At 48.6% G+C, this 20,043-nt stretch overlaps 1 protein-coding gene across 2 annotated transcripts in view; it reads left to right on the forward strand.

Annotated features, from left to right (window-relative positions):
• Positions 1–1,296: 1,296 nt before the first annotated feature.
• Positions 1,297–20,043, forward strand: part of B3GLCT (beta 3-glucosyltransferase) — a 1,170,551-nt gene continuing 1,151,804 nt past the window's right edge. For both annotated transcript variants that reach the window (XM_063951761.1, XM_063951762.1), the window contains exon 1: positions 1,297–1,380. In XM_063951761.1, the coding sequence (XP_063807831.1) occupies positions 1,338–1,380 (43 nt within the window). In that variant the 5' untranslated portion in view covers positions 1,297–1,337. The remainder of the gene's footprint in view (positions 1,381–20,043) is intronic.

Here is a 20,043-nt window from a genome sequence, read left to right on the forward strand (position 1 = left end):
GCTCCATGGGGAAGGGGCGTGACCACAGAATAATACCAAATTCACATTACACCACACAGTAGTGTCCGTTATTCACATTACACCACACAGTAGAGCCGCTTCTACAAGTTACTCCACAGAAGAGCCCCTTTATGGTGCTGGGCAACGAAGCGTGAAGGAGCTGCGCTGTGTTGTGCCTCCTGACAGGGCATCCAGCAGCTGAGAGAGGCGGGCCGGAGGGAGGTAGCCAGCAGAGAGGGGAGCTGTGCTTACCATGTCACGGGTGGCAGTGGCTGTTCGGCACTATAGTGATGAGAGAGGTGTGGCTTGCATACAACGGGGCAGAGTGAGAGGTGGACCGTCACCCGGCAACAGCTGAGACAGAAGACCTGGGCACCGGCTTGGTGGTCAGACTCCCAGTTACTACAAGGTGTGCACAGAGCTACTGTGCAGCTCTCCAATTCCTAGTTGCAGGCCCGCCAAAAATAAGACATTGTGGTGGCCGCTGTTTCCGCCCCCAGGCGACATGTGCTTTGTGCAAGGCACACTTGGCACACCGCTAGTTATCGTCCTGCGCATTGTTCAGTGCATGACTGAGCATACGCAGATCAAGAAACAGAAGGTTTTATTTTCGGATTTCCAAAAACAAAGCAGTCTAGAACGTCGAAGAAACAGTGTAACCGTTACCGCTGTCCCTGCACAGCTTCACACTGAACAGCTGGGAATCCTGGGATACATTTTGAGGAAAAAAAAATTGGGTCAATATTGCCGGAAAATATTTGGGACAATGTCGACATCAATGCTGAACAGAGTCCAAAATAGGAATACTGAAACCTGAGGATAACTTTTGTGCACTTTAAGGCTTGAAAATACTTTTTGTTGTCATTTTTGACTTCCACAATTCTAAATTTTAAAAAATAAATGAACAGTTATAACTTGTGAACAGGGATCTTCTTCCCACTCAGAGGTAGGTCCATGCTCTCAGTGAGCCCCTGCCAAGCTGCTGCACGCCAGATGCAGCCTATCACCCATAACTGCTCCCAAACATCACACATTGAAAACTTTCTTCTTTTTCTCCTCAAATCTTTAGCACAGGGGATCAGCTCAGCCAATCAGAAGGCCCTTCTCGGCTGCCAATTAGAATGTGCCATCGAGTGACCAATGAGGAGGCGGCTCTCATGCGCACGTCAGAGGCTGGAGTGTCTGTCACTCTCCGGGCAGAGCAGCGCCGCTGTGTGTACAGCACTGAGCGCTGCTGCTGTTGGGATGTTCCGGGCTGCTGCTGCTGCTGCTGACTGACCTCTCCTCGCGGCTGCCATCACCCACACAGCGGCGGGCTGTGCTGCTGCTCCGGGACCATGCAGGGCTGCATCTGCCTGTCCATCACCGCTCTGCTCCTCTGTAAGTACCGCCGCTGTCCCGGCGCTGCGCTGCTACCCCTGGTTACATGGATCGGGAACTTCGTGCAGCTTCCAGGCGCTTTAATGTGCTCGGTGCAGGGAAGGAGGAAACTTTTCTCCTAGCGGATCATTACAGTTCCCCGTATCCCCCCAGCCCCTCCTGCCTGTAACTCAGCAGGCTGCCACTATTCCGCTCCACAGCTAACAGCTACTGTAGTGTGTGCAGTGTAAATAATAATACAGATGGGTTCATTTATCAATGAGTGACACATTTCACTGCGAGTGATCAATTGCACCAGCCAATCAGCTCCTAACTGCCATGTTACAGACTATTTTTGAAAAATGACAGTTTGGAGCGGATTGCCTGGTGAAATTTATCACTCACAGTGAAATTTATCACTCATTGATAAATAAGAGCAATTGTGTCTAATCATGTATCGCTTGTACAACGCAAGGTATGTAATGCAAAAATGTGGTTACATGTGTGGCTGTATTCAGATGATCTGCATCCTGAGTGGAAGACACCCAGGTAAGGTTCAGGTCATGATTTGTGACTGCCAGAATTGTGGGGTGTGTGGGAAAAAATAATAAAAAATAATAATAATAATAATAAAGATATATTAAAGCACCTATTTTCACTTGTATGGAGTCCAGGAGTTCCACGTTGCTGCATTTGTTGGGAGTGCACCCTGGCCAGTATAATTGAAAGCTATCAGAGGAGTGCAGATATGTGGATAAATAGAGAGATATATATATATATATATATATATATATATATATATATATATATATATATATATATATATATTTCTCTAACGTCCTAAGTGGATGCTGGGGACTCCGTAAGGACCATGGGGAATAGCGGCTCCGCAGGAGACTGGGCACAAAGTAAAAAGCTTTAGGACTACCTGGTGTGCACTGGCTCCTCCCCCTATGACCCTCCTCCAAGCCTCAGTTAAGATTTTGTGCCCGAACGAGAAGGGTGCAATCTAGGTGGCTCTCCTGAGCTGCTTAGAGAAAAAGTTTAAAGTAGGTTTTTAGCTTTCAGTGAGACCTGCTGGCAACAGGCTCACTGCATCGAGGGACTAAGGGGAGAAGAAGCGAACTCACCTGCGTGCAGAGTGGATTGGGCTTCTTAGGCTACTGGACATTAGCTCCAGAGGGACTATCACAGGCCCAGCCATGGATGGGTCCCGGAGCCGCGCCGCCGTCCCCCTTACAGAGCCAGAAGACGGAAGAGTCCGGAAAATCGGCGGCAGAAGACGTCCTGTCTTCATTAAGGTAGCGCACAGCACCGCAGCTGTGCGCCATTGCTCTCAGCACACTTAACACTCCGGTCACTGAGGGTGCAGGGCGCTGGGGGGGGGGCGCCCTGAGACGCAATAGAAATACCTTTTTTTGGCTAAAAATACATCACATATAGCTCCTGGGCTATATGGATGTATTTAACCCCTGCCTAAATTACGATAAAAAAGCGGGAGAAAGGCCGCCGAAAAGGGGGCGGAGCTTATCTCCTCAGCACACTGGCGCCATTTTTTCCTCACAGCTCCGTTGGAGGAAGGCTCCCTGACTCTCCCCTGCAGTCCTGCACTACAGAAACAGGGTAAAACAAGAGAGGGGGGGGCATAAAATTGGCATATAAAGATATACAGCAGCTATATTAGGGAAAAACACTTATATAAGGTTATCCCTGTATATATATAGCGCTCTGGTGTGTGCTGGCAAACTCTCCCTCTGTCTCCCCAAAGGGCTAGTGGGGTCCTGTCCTCTATCGGAGCATTCCCTGTGTGTGTGCGGTGTGTCGGTACGTTGTGTCGACATGTATGAGGAGGAAAATGGTGTGGAGGCGGAGCAATTGCCTGTGTTAGTGATGTCACCCTCTAGGGAGTCGACACCTGACTGGATGATCTTATGGAAAGAATTACGTGATAGTGTCAGCACTTTACAAAAGTCTGTTGACGACATGAGACAGCCGGATAATCAGTTAATACAGGCGTCTCAAACACCGTCAGGGGCTCTAAAGCGCCCGTTACATCAGGTCGATACAGACACAGACACGGACACTGACTCCAGTGTCGACGGTGAAGAAACAAACGTATTTTCCAGTAGGGCTACACGTTACATGATCACGGCAATGAAGGAGGTTTTGAACATTTCTGATACTACAAGTACCACAAAAAAGGGTATTATGTGGGGTGTGAAAAAACTACCCGTAGTTTTTCCTGAATCAGATGAATTAAATGAGGTGTGTGATGAAGCGTGGGTTTCCCCCGATAAAAAACTGCTAATTTCTAAAAAATTATTGGCATTATACCCTTTCCCGCCAGAGGTTAGGGCGCGCTGGGAAACACCCCCTAGGGTGGATAAGGCGCTCACACGCTTATCAAAACAAGTGGCGTTACCGTCTCCTGATACGGCCGCCCTCAAGGAACCAGCTGATAGGAAGCTGGAAAATGTCCTAAAAAGTATATACACACATACTGGTATTATACTGCGACCAGCAATCGCCTCAGCCTGGATGTGCAGTGCTGGGGTGGCTTGGTCGGATTCCCTGACTGAAAATATTGATACCCTGGACAGGGACAATATATTATTGACTATAGAGCGTTTAAAAGATGCGTTTCTATATATGCGAGATGCACAGAGGGATATTTGCACTCTGGCATCAAGAGTAAGTGCGATGTCCATTTCTGCCAGAAGAGGATTATGTACGCGACAGTGGTCAGGGGATGCGGATTCCAAACGGCATATGGAAGTATTGCCGTATAAAGGGGAGGAGTTGTTTGGGGTCGGTCTATCGGACTTGGTGACCACGGCAACGGCCGGGAAATCCACCTTTCTACCCCAAGTCACCTCGCAGCAGAAAAAGATACCGTCTTTTCAGGCTCAGTCCTTTCGTCCCCATAAGGGCATGCGGGCAAAAGGCCACTCATATCTGCCCCGGGGCAGAGGAAGGGGAAAAAGACTGCAGCAGACAGCCTCTTCCCACGAACAGAAGCCCTCCCCCGCTTCTGCCAAGTCCTCAGCATGACGCTGGGGCCTTACAAGCGGACTCAGGCACGGTGGGGGCCCGTCTCAAGATTTTCAGCGCGCAGTGGGCTCACTCGCAAGTGGACCCCTGGATCCTGCAGGTAGTATCTCAGGGGTACAAATTGGAATTCGAGACGTCTCCCCCTCGCCGGTTCCTGAAGTCTGCTTTACCAACGTCTCCCCCCGACAGGAAGGCGATATTGGAAGCCATTCACAAGCTGTATTCCCAGCAGGTGATAATCAAGGTACCCCTCCTACAACAGGGAAAGGGGTATTATTCCACGCTGTTTGTGGTACCGAAGCCGGACGGCTCGGTGAGACCCATTTTAAATCTGAAATCCTTGAACACTTACATAAGAAGGTTCAAGTTCAAGATGGAGTCACTCAGAGCAGTGATAGCGAACCTGGAAGAAGGGGACTATATGGTGTCTCTGGACATCAAGGATGCTTACCTCCATGTCCCAATTTGCCCTTCTCACCAAGGGTACCTCAGGTTTGTGGTACAGAACTATCATTATCAGTTTCAGACGCTGCCGTTTGGATTGTCCACGGCACCCCGGGTCTTTACCAAGGTAATGGCCGAAATGATGATTCTTCTTCGAAGAAAAGGCGTCTTAATTATCCCTTACTTGGACGATCTCCTGATAAGGGCAAGGTCCAGAGAACAGTTAGAGGTCGGAGTAGCACTATCTCAAATAGTACTACGACAGCACGGTTGGATTCTAAATATTCCAAAATCGCAGTTGATTCCGACGACACGTCTGCTGTTCCTAGGGATGATTCTGGACACAGTACAGAAAAAGGTGTTTCTCCCGGAGGAGAAAGCCAGGGAGTTATCCGACCTAGTCAGGAACCTCCTAAGACCAGGCCAGGTGTCAGTGCATCAATGCACAAAGGTCCTGGGAAAGATGGTGGCTTCTTACGAAGCGATTCCATTCGGCAGATTCCACGCAAGAACTTTTCAGTGGGATCTGCTGGACAAATGGTCCGGATCGCATCTTCAAATGCATCAGCGGATAACCCTGTCTCCAAGGACAAGGGTGTCTCTCCTGTGGTGGTTACAGAGTGCTCATCTCCTAGAGGGCCGCAGATTCGGCATTCAGGATTGGGTCCTGGTGACCACGGATGCCAGCCTGAGAGGCTGGGGAGCAGTCACACAGGGAAGAAATTTCCAGGGCTTGTGGTCAAGCATGGAAACGTCACTTCACATAAATATCCTGGAACTAAGGGCCATTTACAATGCCCTAAGTCAGGCAAGGCCTCTGCTTCAGGGTCAGTCGGTGTTGATCCAGTCGGACAACATCACGGCAGTCGCCCACGTAAACAGACAGGGCGGCACAAGAAGCAGGAGGGCAATGACGGAAGTTGCAAGGATTCTTCGCTGGGCGGAAAATCATGTGATAGCACTGTCAGCAGTGTTCATTCCGGGAGTGGACAACTGGGAAGCAGACTTCCTCAGCAGACACGATCTCCACCCGGGGGAGTGGGGACTTCACCCAGAAGTCTTCCACATGATTGTGAACCGTTGGGAAAAACCAAAGGTGGACATGATGGCGTCCCGCCTCAACAAAAAACTGGACAGATATTGCGCCAGGTCAAGGGACCCTCAGGCAATAGCTGTGGACGCTCTGGTAACACCGTGGGTGTACCGATCAGTGTATGTGTTCCCTCCTCTGCCTCTCATACCCAAAGTATTGAGAATCATAAGAAGGAGAGGAGTAAAGACTATACTCGTGGCTCCGGATTGGCCAAGAAGGACTTGGTACCCGGAACTTCAAGAGATGCTCACGGAAGACCCGTGGCCTCTACCTCTAAGAAAGGACCTGCTCCAGCAGGGACCATGTCTGTTTCAAGACTTACCGCGGCTGCGTTTGACGGCATGGCGGTTGAACGCCGGATCCTGAAAGAAAAAGGCATTCCGGATGAAGTCATCCCTACCCTGATCAAAGCCAGGAAGGATGTAACTGTGCAACATTATCACCGTATTTGGCGTAAATATGTTGCGTGCTGTGAGGCCAGGAAGGCCCCTACAGAGGAATTTCAACTGGGTCGTTTCCTGCATTTCCTGCAAACAGGACTGTCTATGGGCCTAAAATTAGGGTCCATTAAGGTTCAAATTTCGGCCCTGTCAATATTCTTCCAAAAAGAACTAGCTTCAGTTCCTGAAGTTCAGACGTTTGTCAAGGGGGTACTGCATATACAGCCTCCTTTTGTGCCTCCAGTGGCACCTTGGGATCTCAATGTAGTTTTGGGATTCCTAAAATCACATTGGTTTGAACCACTCACCACTGTGGACTTAAAATATCTCACATGGAAAGTGGTAATGATGTTAGCCCTGGCTTCAGCCAGGCGTGTATCAGAATTGGCGGCTTTATCCTATAAAAGCCCTTACCTAATTTTTCATACGGATAGGGCAGAATTGAGGACTCGGCCTCAATTTCTTCCTAAGGTGGTTTCAGTATTTCACTTAAACCAGCCTATTGTGGTGCCTGCGGCTACTAGGGACTTGGAGGATTCCAAGTTGCTAGACGTAGTCAGGGCCCTGAAAATATATGTTTCCAGGACGGCTGGAGTCAGAAAATCTGACTCGCTGTTTATCCTGTATGCACCCAACAAGCTGGGTGCTCCTGCTTCTCAGCAGACGATTGCTCGTTGGATTTGTAGTACAATTCAGCTTGCACATTCTGTGGCAGGCCTGCCACAGCCAAAATCTGTAAAAGCCCATTCCACACGGAAAGTGGGCTCATCTTGGGCGGCTGCCCGAGGGGTCTCGGCTTTACAACTTTGCCGAGCAGCTACTTGGTCAGGGGCAAACACGTTTGCTAAATTCTACAAATTTGATACCCTGGCTGAGGAGGACCTGGAGTTCTCTCATTCGGTGCTGCAGAGTCATCCGCACTCTCCCGCCCGTTTGGGAGCTTTGGTATAATCCCCATGGTCCTTACGGAGTCCCCAGCATCCACTTAGGACGTTAGAGAAAATAAGAATTTACTTACCGATAATTCTATTTCTCATAGTCCGTAGTGGATGCTGGGCGCCCATCCCAAGTGCGGATTGTCTGCAATACTTGTACATAGTTATTGTTACAAAAATCGGGTTATTATTGTTGTGAGCCATCTTTTCAGAGGCTCCTTTGTTATCATGCTGTTAACTGGGTTCAGATCACAAGTTGTACGGTGTGATTGGTGTGGCTGGTTTGAGTCTTACCCGGGATTCAAAATCCTTCCTTATTGTGTACGCTCGTCCGGGCACAGTATCCTAACTGAGGCTTGGAGGGTCATAGGGGGAGGAGCCAGTGCACACCAGGTAGTCCTAAAGCTTTTTACTTTGTGCCCAGTCTCCTGCGGAGCCGCTATTCCCCATGGTCCTTACGGAGTCCCCAGCATCCACTACGGACTATGAGAAATAGAATTATCGGTAAGTAAATTCATATATATATATATATATATATATATATATATATATATATATATATATATAATATATATATATATATATATATATATATATATAATATAATAAATTTTTTTTTTTTTTTATAACACCCCCCCCCCCCCCCCCTCTCCCAATTCTGGCAGTCACAAATCATGACCTGAACCTTACCTGGGTGTCTTCCACTCAGGATGCAGATCATCTGAATACAGCCACACATGTAACCACATTTTTGCATTACATACCTTGTGTTGCACAAGCGATACATGATTAGACACAATTGCTCTATATATATATATATATATATATATATATATATATATATATATATATATATATATATATATATATATATATATATATATATATATATACATACACACTCCACATAACTAGTTGCTGCGCGTTATATTGCAAATGAGAGTGGGACTTATTTAATAGCTACAGTATGTGCATAGAGCAGTGGTGTGCTGTAACATGTGAAAACTGATGCATAACTGAATGCTAACAGCAGGAGCCAGAGTACGGGAAGATGATCGGTTGCTGTGGGTTACAGGACATTGTGGTTCTATGCACCAGGTTAATAAAGAAGCACCTTTCCCTTTCTATTGATCTCCGGCTGAATTGCCGGATTAAGACACTGCGCAGGGCTGATAATCAGTCTTGCTCTGTGGATGCTGTTTGCTTATTGAGTTCTGGTTTTGAATAGTGAATTAATCTGCAAATGCATGTGCGAATAGTGTTTTAAATTATGCTTAATGTAGATTATTTCATACTTTAAAAATTAAGTATTAAACAAACAATTTGGAGGATTGTATAAGTCGGTGTGGGTAAAATGCTTGTGAATATGTGGAGTAACTAATGTAGGTCAGTATGCTTTTAATACTGTAGTTGCAAAAGGATATTCTACACCAGCTTGGAGTTTTGTGACCTGTATAAAAGCACTTAGCCTGTTACCTTGTTCCTTAACTGTAAAGCATTTTCATTAGGCATTAATAAGATGCCTGCCTCCATTGCATTCAGGTGAAGTCGTCCTATTATGTATTGGTCACTGGACATATAACATCTGTTCTGCAGGTGAGGCTGATGATTCAGGGAGGTAACAAGCATGTGTTCTGGCACTTCATACACTGCGGTGTAATAATCATTGGGCTTTTCCCGATACATCAAGGATGTACCACCATCAGCAATCGAATTAGCTGGGGATAGCTCTTGTATGCAAAATAAGCCTATTTAAAAAGCATTGAGCCACAATCATTTTTCTGTTATTACCATCATAGTACGGTGATATCAAAGGTAAATTAATTAAAAGTCCTTTAAATTAAGCTTTTTTTTTTTTTAATAACTGAAAATGCGTCTTGGTTGCAATGAAATATGACTAGGACACACCAGGATACTCTTGTATATTGTGTGTGAATGAGTCTCTGAATCTGTATATGAAGTGCTACAATGCAGCAGCTTTTTCCCAATACAAGTTCTTTTCTGCTCTGGATACAGACTCAGTCAAACACAATATAACATTAATCAGCACAGTCTCCTGGTGCGTCCTAGTGGCATTGCGTTGTGATTGACGTATTTTTGAAGAAAAAAAAAAAAAAGACGCCTGCCGTTGGCAGATTTGCACGGCACCTGGCGGATAGATTTATGAGGACATATCTGTAGGTGCGAAGTTGTGCCCATGTTCTGCCATTGCTTTGCCATTATGAATTTTACTTGTAATTTATAGTCTGTATCTAAAGCTGGGACAATGATGGAGTCAAATCATTCTGCACTGTAGTGTGATTATGTTATAATAAAGCTGAAGACCAGATGGAGAAAAAATAATGGGTTGAATTCCATATGAAACACTTGAGGGTAAATTCTATTAGTGATACTCTCAAAACGTTTGTGGAAAATTTACCACTGACTGTGGGTCTTCCCTGAAGAATGTTGGAGACAAAAAACATTAATTGAACATGGCTACAAAACACTATCTATACAATATCCTTCAACATAAAGTATAATTCAACCAGAATCAGAAAATTGTTTCTGTTCATTAAGTTATTTAATCAAATAGACCACAGGTTCTCAAACTCGGTCCTCAGGACCCCACACGGTGCATGTTTTGCAGGTCTCCTCACAAAATCCCCAGTGAAATAATTAGCTCCACCTGTGGACCTTTTAAAATGTGTCAGTGAATAATGAATACACCTGTGCACCTGCTGGGTTACCTGCAAAACATGCACTGTGTGGGGTCCTGAGGACCGAGTTTGAGAACCACTGAAATAGACTGACATACTTGTACCTGTTATCCGGCGTTCACCCTTATCTGGTGGTTGTACTCTGCTCACTTCTGCTGGGGTGGACTTTATGAAAACCAATACTCCTTTGCAAAGTAGGGGGTTATTCAGCATCGGTAGCAGTTTTGCTAAAATCGCAAAACTCCTACTGTTTAAAATCCCATGTTGGGAGCCTTCCAGCTCAGGGCAGGGCCGTCCAGCATGTGTAGCACAGCCCTGCATTGTGATCGCATCACAGTAATTGGAGAAATATTGGTAGCCTTCATGCATACGCAACCAGGCTGCATATGCAGTCGCATCGGGCGCCAAGTTTCCCGACGCAGGAAACGCAGCTAATTTCATCCGGCCTTCCCGAAAACGGCCATGACACGCCTGCGTTTCTCCATCACTCCCCACCAATGTCGCGTCGCCACTTCCGAATGCCCACCAGCTGTCAATCACTATGCAATCGCATCCTGCCAGGATGTGATTGCATTGTGAAAACACGCACACCCGTGCTGCACTCGCAGCGCATGCGGCTGATAATCAGCCGATCTGCGAATGCGCAATATTGCGGCCCAACCTGAATACCCCCCTAATGAATACCTGACTCCAGCTGAAGGCACTGGTATGGTCTGTACAACTTGTGATGTTCCACACACAACTGAATTTTTACTTTTTTTTCCTGGAATTATTCTTTACACAGTCATTGCTTTTCTTATTGTTATTTCTCAGCGTAACACAGAAAAGATGAAATTTTGTGCTGTTATGTATTATGTTACCCTGTTGCTTGCTCTAGTTTATCGAAAATTCTGTGGCTCCAATTTCTCTGACGTCCTAGTGGATGCTGGGAACTCCGTAAGGACCATGGGGAACAGCGGGCTCCGCAGGAGACTGGGCACTCTAAAAGAAAGATTAGGTACTATCTGGTGTGCACTGGCTCCTCCCTCTATGCCCCTCCTCCAGACCTCAGTTAGAATCTGTGCCTGGCCCGAGCTGGTTGCACACTAGGGGCTCTCCTGAGCTCCTAGTAAAGAAAGTATTTGTTAGGTTTTTTATTTTCAGTGAGATCTGCTGGCAACAGACTCACTGCTACGAGGGACTAAGGGGAGAAGAAGCGAACCTACCTGCTTGCAGCTAGCTTGGGCTTCTTAGGCTACTGGATACCATTAGCTCCAGAGGGATCGAACACAGGCCCAGCCTCGGTCGTCTGGTCCCGGAGCCGCGCCGCCGTCCCCCTTACAGAGCCAGAAGCAAGAAGAACGTCCTGGAAATCGGCGGCTGAAGACTTTGGTCTTCATTAAGGTAGCGCACAGCACTGCAGCTGTGCGCCATTGCTCCCTATGCACACCACATACTCCGGTCACTGATGGGTGCAGGGCGCTGGGGGGGGGGCGCCCTGGGCTGCAATTAGAGTACCTTAACTTTGGCAAACAACACATAATATAGCCTAATAAGCTATATATGTGTAAAAATCCCCTGCCATAATACAATTATAAGAGCGGGAGAAGTCCGCCTGAAAAAGGGGCGTGGCTATCTCCCTCAGCACACTGGCGCCATTTTCTCTTCACAGTGCAGCTGGAAGACAGCTCCCCAGGCTCTCCCCTGCAGTTTCCAGGCTCAAAGGGTTAAAAAGAGAGGGGGGGCACTAAATTTAGGCGCAAACTGTATATAAAAAAGCAGCTATAGGGATAAATCACTTTCTGTTAGTGTAAATCCCTGATTAAATAGCGCTGTGGTGTGTGCTGGCATACTCTCTCTCTGTCTCCCCAAAGGACTTTGTGGGGTCCTGTCCTCAGTCAGAGCATTCCCTGTGTGTGTGCGGTGTGTCGGTACGGCTGTGTCGACTTGTTTGATGAGGAGGCTTATGTGGAGGCGGAGCAGGTGCCGATAAATGTGATGTCACCCCCTGCGGGGCCGACACCAGAGTGGGTGGATATGTGGAAGAACCGACAGTGTCAACTCCTTACATAAAAGGCTGGATGACGTAACAGCCATGGGACAGCCGGCTTCTCAGCCCGCGCCTGCCCAGGCGTCTCAAAGGCCATCAGGGGCTCAAAAACGCCCGCTACCTCAGATGGCAGACACAGATGTCGACACGGAGTCTGACTCCAGTGTCGACGAGGTTGAGACATATACAAAATCCACTAGGGGCATCCGTTGCATGATTTCGGCAATAAAAAAATGTGTTCCACATTTCTGACATTAACCCAAGTACCACTAAAAAGGGGTTTTATGTTTGGGGAGAAAAAGCAGCCAGTGTTTTGTTCCCCCATCAGATGAATTGAATGAAGTGTGTGAAGAAGCGTGGGTTTCCCCCGATAAGAAACTGCTAATTTCTAAAAAGTTACTGATGGCGTACCCTTTCCCGCCAGCGGATAGGTCACGTTGGGAGATAACCCCTAGGGTGGATAAGGCGCTCACACGTTTGTCAAAAAAGGTGGCACTGCCGTCTCAGGATACGGCCACCTTGAAAAAGCCTGCTGATAGAAAGCAGGAGGAAATCCTGAAGTCTGTATATACACACTCAGGTACTATACTGTGACCTGCAATTGCCTCAGCATGGAGGTGTAGTGCTGCTGCAGCGTGGTCTGATACCCTGTCAGATAATAGTGTTACCCTCGACAGGGATACTATTTTGCTAACCATAAAGCATATTAAAGACATCGTCTTATATATGAGGGATGCACAGAGGGATATTTGCCGGCTGGCATCCAAAATTAATGCAATGTCCGTTTCTGCCAGGAGGGTATTATGGACCCGGCAGTGGACAGGTGATGCTGATTCTAAAAGGCACATGGAGATTCTGCCTTATAAGGGTGAGGAATTGTTTGGGGATGGTCTCTCGGACCTCGTATCCACAGCAACAGCTGGGAAGTAAAAATTTTTACCTCAGGTTCCCTCACAGCCTAAGAAAGCACCGTATTATCAGGTACAGTCCTTTCGGCCTCAGAAAAGCAAGCGGGTCAAAGGCGCTTCCTTTCTGCCAGAGGCAAGGGAAGAAGGAAAAAGGCTGCACCAGATAGCCAGTTCCCAGGATCAAAAATCTTCCCCCGCTTCCTCTAAGTCCACCGCATGACGCTGGGGCTCCACAGGCTGAGCCAGGTGCGGTGGGGGCGCGTCTCCGGAACTTCAGCGACCAGTGGGCTCGCTCACAGATGGATCCCTGGGTTCTGCAAGTAGTATCACAGGGATACAAGCTTGAGTTCGAGGCGACTCCCCCTCGCCGTTACCTCAAATCAGCCTTGCCTGCTGACCTCAGAGACAGGGAGGTAGTACTGGCGGCAATTCACAAGCTGTATCTTCAGCAGGTGATAATCAAGGTACCCCTCCTTCAACAGGGACGGGGTTACTATTCCACAATGTTGTGGTACCGAAACCAGACGGTTCGGTGAGACCCATTCTAAATTTAAAATCCTGGAACATTTATATAAAAAAGTTCAAGTTCAAAGTACCTCAAGGTTGTGGTACAGGACTGTCATTACCAATTCCAGACGTTGCCGTCTGGTCTGTCCCTGGCACCGTGGGTATTTACCAAGGTAATGGCCGAAATGATGATGCTCCTCCGAAAGAAGGGAGTCATGATTATTCCGTACTTGGACGATCTCCTTATAAAGGCGAGGTCCAAGGAGCAGTTGCTAGTCGGCGTGGCACTATCTCAGGAAGTGCTGCATCAGCACGGCTGGATTCTGAATATCCCAAAGTCGCAGCTGATTCCTACGACGCGTCTGCTGTTCTTGGGCATGATTCTGGACACAGAACAGAAGAATTTCTCCCGGAGGAGAAGGCCCAGGAATTATCATCTCTGGTCAGGGACCTCCTGAAACCAAAGCAGGTGTTGGTGCATCACTGCACGCGAGTCCTGGGAAAGATGGTAGCTTCTTACGAAGCAAGTCCCTTCGGCAGATTCCATGCAAGGATCTTCCAGTGGGATCTGTTGGACAAGTGGTCTGGATCGCATCTCCAGATGCATCGTTTAATTACCCTGTCCCCGAGGGCCAGGGTGTCTCTGCTGTGGTGGCTGCAGAGTGCTCATCTGCTCGAAGGCCGCAGATTCGGCATACAGGACTGGGTCCTGGTGACCACGGATGCAAGCCTCCGAGGTTGGGGGGCAGTCACCCAGGGAAGAAACTTCCAAGGACAATGGTCAAGTCAGGAAACTTCCCTACACATAAATATTCTGGAACTAAGGGACATTTACAACGCCCTGAGTCAAGCAGAACCCCTGCTTCAAAAACAACCGGTTCTGATTCAGTCAGACAACATCACAGCGGTCGCCCATGTAAACTGCCAGGGCGGCACAAGAAGCAGGGTGGCAATGGCAGAAGCCACAAGGATTCTTTGATGGCGGAGAATCACGTGATAGCACTGTCAGCAGTGTTCATTCCGGGAGTGGACAACTGGGAAGCAGACTTCCTCAGCAGGCACGACCTCCACTCGGGAGAGTGGGGACTTCATCCAGAAGTCTTCCAGCTGATTGTGAACCGTTGGGAACGGCCACAGGTGGACATGATGGCGTCCCGCCTCACCAAAAAGCTAAAAAGATATTGCGCCAGGTCAAGGGACCCTCAGGCGTTAGCTGTGGACGCTCTAGTGACACCGTGGGTGTACCAGTCGGTTTATATGTTTCCCTCCTCTTCCTCTCGTACCCAAGGTACTGAGAATAATAAGAAGGAGAGGAGTAAGAACTATACTCATTGTTCCGGTTTGGCCAAGAAGAGCTTGGTACCCAGAACTTCGAGAAATGATCTCCGAGGACCCTCGGCCTCTGCCGCTTAGACAGGACCTGCTACTGCAGGGGCCCTGTCTGTTCCAAGACTTACCGCGGCTGCGTTTGACGGCATGGCGGTTGAACACCGGATCCTAAAGGAAAAGGGCATTCCGGAGGAAGTCATTCCTACGCTGATTAAAGCTAGAAAGGATGTGACCGCAAAACATTATCACCGCATATGGCGGAAATATGTTGCTTGGTGTGAGGCCTGGAAGGCCCCAACGGAGGAATTTCAGCTGGGTCGATTTCTGCATTTCCTACAGTCAGGGGTGACTATGGGCCTAAAATTGGGTTCCATTAAGGTCCAGATTTTGGCTCTGTCGATTTTCTTCCAAAAAGAACTGGCTTCACTGCCTGAAGTTCGGACTTTTGTTAAAAGGAGTGCTGCATATTCTGCCCCCTTTTGTGCCTCCAGTGGCACCTTGGGATCTCAACGTGGTGTTGGATTTCCTAAAGTCGCATTGGTTGAGCCACTTAAAACCGTGAAGCAAAAATATCTCACGCGGAAAGTGGTCATGCTGTTGGCCTTGGCTTCGGCCAGGCGTGTATCAGAATTGGCGGTTTTCTCATGTAAAAGCCCTTATCTGATTTTTCATATGGATAGGGCGGAATTGAGGACTCGTTCCCAAGGTGGTATCAGCGTTTCATTTGAACCACCCTATTGTGGTGCCTGCGGCTACTCGGGACTTGGAGGATTCCAAGTTGCTGGACGTAGTCGGGGCCCTGAAAATCTATGTTTCCAGGATGGCTAGAGTCAGGAATACTGACTCGCTATTTATCCTGTATGCACCCAACAAGCTGGGTGTTCCTGCTTCAAAGCAGACTATTGCTCGCTGAATCTATAGCACGATTCAACTTGCACATTCTGCGGCTGGACTGCCGCATCCTAAATCAGTAAAAGCCCATTCCACGAGGAAGGTGGGCTCTTCTTGGGCGGCTGCCCGAGGGGTCTCGGCTTTACAGCTTTGCCGAGCTGCTACTTGGTCGGGTTCAAACACATTTGCAAAATTCCACAAGTTTGATACCCTGGCTGAGGAGGACCTTGAGTTTGCTCATTCGGTGCTGCAGAGTCATCCGCACTCTCCCGCCCATTTGGGAGCAGTGATCGCAAAAACGCGCTATAACGCGTATTTCTCTGACGTCCTAGTGGATGCTGGGACTCCGTCAGGACCATGGGGAATAGCGGCCGCGCAGGAGACAGGGCACAAAATTTCAAAGTTTGACCACTAGGTGGTGTGTACTGGCTCCTCCCCCCATGACCCTCCTCCAAGCCTCAGTTAGGTTTTTGTGCCCGTCCGAGCAGGGTGCAATCTAGGTGGCTCTCCTAAAGAGCTGCTTAGAAAAAGTTTGTTAGGTTTTTTATTTTCAGTGAGTCCTGCTGGCAACAGGCTCACTGCAACGAGGGACTTAGGGGAGAAGAAGTGAACTCACCTGCGTGCAGGATGGATTTGCTTCTTAGGCTACTGGACACTAGCTCCAGAGGGACGATCACAGGTACAGCCTGGATGGGTCACCGGAGCCGCGCCGCCGACCCCCTTGCAGATGCCGAATAGAGAAGAGGTCCAGAAACCGGCGGCAGAAGACGTCTCAGTCTTCATGAGGTAGCGCACAGCACTGCAGCTGTGCGCCATTGCTCTCCGCACACTTCACACCAGCGGTCACTGAGGGTGCAGGGCGCTGGGGGGGGCGCCCTGGGCAGCAATGTAATATACCTATTCTGGCTAAAATATATCACATATAGCCCCTGGGGCTATATGGATGTATTTAACCCCTGCCAGGTTCCAAAAAAACCGGGAGAAGAAGCCCGCCGAAAAGGGGGCGGGGCCTATTCTCCTCAGCACACAGCGCCATTTTCCTGCCCAGCTCCGCTGCGAGGAAGGCTCCCAGGACTCTCCCCTGCACTGCACTACAGAAACAGGGTAAAAACAGAGAGGGGGGGCACTTATTGGCGATATTTATAATATTTGAGCTGCTATAAAGGGAACACACTTATTAAGGTTGTCCCTATATATATTTATAGCGCTTGGGTGTGTGCTGGCAAACTCTCCCTCTGTCTCCCCAAAGGGCTAGTGGGGTCCTGTCTTCTATCAGAGCATTCCCTGTGTGTCTGCTGTGTGTCGACATGTATGAGGACGATGTTGGCGTGGAGGCGGAGCAATTGCCTGTAATGGTGATGTCACCCCCTAGGGAGTCGACACCAGAATGGATGGCTTTGTTTATGGAATTACGGGATAGTGTCAGCACGCTACAAAAGTCGGTTGACGACATGAGACAGCCGGCAAACCAGTTAGTACCTGTCCAGGCGTCTCAGACACCGTCAGGGGCTGTAAACCGCCCTTTACCTCAGTCGGTCGACACAGACCCAGACACTGAATCCAGTGTCGACGGTGAAGAAACAAACGTATTTTCCAGTAGGGCCACACGTTATATGATCACGGCAATGAAGGAGGCTTTGCATATCTCTGATACTGCAAGTACCACAAAAAAGGGTATTATGTGGGGTGTGAAAAAACTACCGATAGTTTTTCCTGAATCAGAGGAACTGAATGAAGTGTGTGATGAAGCGTGGGTTACCCCAGATAGAAAACTGCTAATTTCAAAGAAGTTATTGGCATTATACCCTTTCCCGCCAGAGGTTAGGGCGCGCTGGGAAACACCTCCTAGGGTGGATAAGGCGCTCACACGCTTATCAAAGCAAGTGGCGTTACCGTCTCCTGATACGGCCGCCCTCAAGGATCCAGCTGATAGGAGGCTGGAGAATACATTAAAAAGTATATACACACATACGGGTGTTATACTGAGACCAGCAATCGCCTCAGCCTGGATGTGCAGTGCTGGCGTGGCTTGGTCGGAGTCACTGTCTGAAAATATTGATACCCTGGATAGGGACAGTATTTTACTGACTATAGAGCAGTTAAAGGATGCATTTCTTTATATGCGAGATGCACAGAGAGATATTTGCACTCTGGCATCAAGAGTAAGTGCGATGTCCATATCTGCCAGAAGAAGTTTATGGACGCGCCAGTGGTCAGGTGATGCGGATTCCAAACGCCATATGGAAGTATTGCCGTATAAGGGGGAGGAATTATTTGGGGTCGGTCTATCGGATCTGGTGGCCACGGCAACGGCCGGAAAATCCACCTTTTTACCCCAGGTCACCTCCCAGCAGAAAAAGCCGCAGGCTTTTCAGCCGCAGTCCTTTCGTTCCTATAAGAACAAACGAGCAAAAGGACATTCCTATTTGCCCCGAGGCAAAGGAAAGGGTAAGAGACTGCAACAAGCAGCTCCTTCCCAGGAGCAGAAGCCCTCCCCGGCTTCTACAAAGGCGTCAGCATGACGCTGGGACCTTACAAGCAGACTCAGGGGCGGTGGGGGGTCGCCTCAAACATTTCAGCGCACAGTGGGCTCACTCGCAGGTGGACCCCTGGATCCTGCAGGTAGTATCTCAGGGTTACAGGTTGGAATTCGAGAAGTCCCCTCCTCGCCGTTTCCTAAAGTCTGCTTTGCAAACGTCTCCCTCCGACAGGGCGACGGTATTGGAGGCCATTCACAAGCTGTATTCTCAGCAGGTGATAGTCAAGGTACCCCTCCTACAACAGGGACAGGGGTATTACTCCACGCTATTTGTGGTACCGAAGCCGGACGGCTCGGTAAGACCGATTCTAAATCTAAAATCTCTGAACCTGTACATACAAAAATTCAAGTTCAAGATGGAGTCACTCAGAGCAGTGATAGCGAATCTGGAAGAAGGGGATTTTATGGTGTCCTTGGACATCAAGGATGCTTACCTTCATGTTCCAATTTGTCCTTCACACCAAGGGTACCTCAGGTTCGTGGTCCAAAACTGTCATTATCAGTTTCAGACGCTGCCGTTTGGATTGTCCACGGCACCCCGGGTCTTTACCAAGGTAATGGCCGAAATGATGATCCTTCTTCGAAGAGAAGGCGTCTTAATTATCCCTTACTTGGACGATCTCCTGATAAGGGCAAGATCCAGAGAACAGCTGGAGGTCGGAGTAGCACTAACCCAAGTAGTGCTCCAACAACACGGGTGGATTCTGAATTTTCCAAAATCCCAACTGATCCCGACGACACGTCTGTTGTTCCTAGGGATGATTCTGGACACTGTTCAGAAAAAGGTATTTCTTCCGGAGGAGAAAGCCAGGGAGTTATCCGATCTAGTCAGGAACCTCCTAAAACCAGGAAAAGTATCTGTGCATCAATGCACAAGAGTCCTGGGAAAAATGGTAGCTTCTTACGAAGCGATTCCATTCGGCAGATTCCATGCACGAACTTTTCAGTGGGATCTGCTGGACAAATGGTCCGGATCGCATCTGCAGATGCATCAGCGGATAAAATTGTCCACAAGGACAAGAGTGTCTCTGCTATGGTGGTTGCAGAGTGCTCATCTGTTAGAGGGCCGCAGATTCGGCATACAGAACTGGGTCCTAGTGACCACGGATGCCAGCCTGAGAGGCTGGGGAGCGGTCACACAGGGAAGAAACTTCCAGGGCGTGTGGTCAAGCCTGGAGACGTCTCTTCACATAAATATACTGGAGCTAAGAGCAATCTACAATGCTCTAAGCCTGGCAAAACCTCTGCTTCAGGGTCAGCCGGTGTTGATTCAGTCGGACAACATCACGGCAGTCGCCCACGTAAACAGACAGGGCTGCACAAGAAGCAGGAGGGCAATGGCAGAAGCTGCAAGGATTCTCCGCTGGGCAGAAAATCATGTGTTAGCACTGTCAGCTGTGTTCATCCCGGGAGTGGACAACTGGGAAGCAGACTTCCTCAGCAGACACGATCTGCACCCGGGAGAGTGGGGACTTCATCCAGAAGTCTTCCACATGATTGTGGTCCATTGGGAAAGACCAATGGTGGACATGATGGCGTCCCGCCTCAACAAAAAACTGGACAGATATTGCGCCAGGTCAAGAGACCCTCAGGCAATAGCTGTAGACGCTCTGGTAACACCATGGGTGTACCAGTCAGTGTAGGTGTTTCCTCCTCTGCCTCTCATACCAAAGTACTGAGAATTATACGGCAAAGGGGAGTAAGAACGATACTCGTGGCTCCGGATTGGCCAAGAAGAACTTGGTACCCGGAACTTCAGGAGATGCTCACGGAAGATCCGTGGCCTCTACCTCTAAGACGGGACCTGCTTCAGCATGGA

The sequence above is a fragment of the Pseudophryne corroboree genome, chromosome 2 (assembly GCF_028390025.1).
Source record: "Pseudophryne corroboree isolate aPseCor3 chromosome 2, aPseCor3.hap2, whole genome shotgun sequence".
NCBI lineage: Eukaryota > Metazoa > Chordata > Amphibia > Anura > Myobatrachidae > Pseudophryne > Pseudophryne corroboree.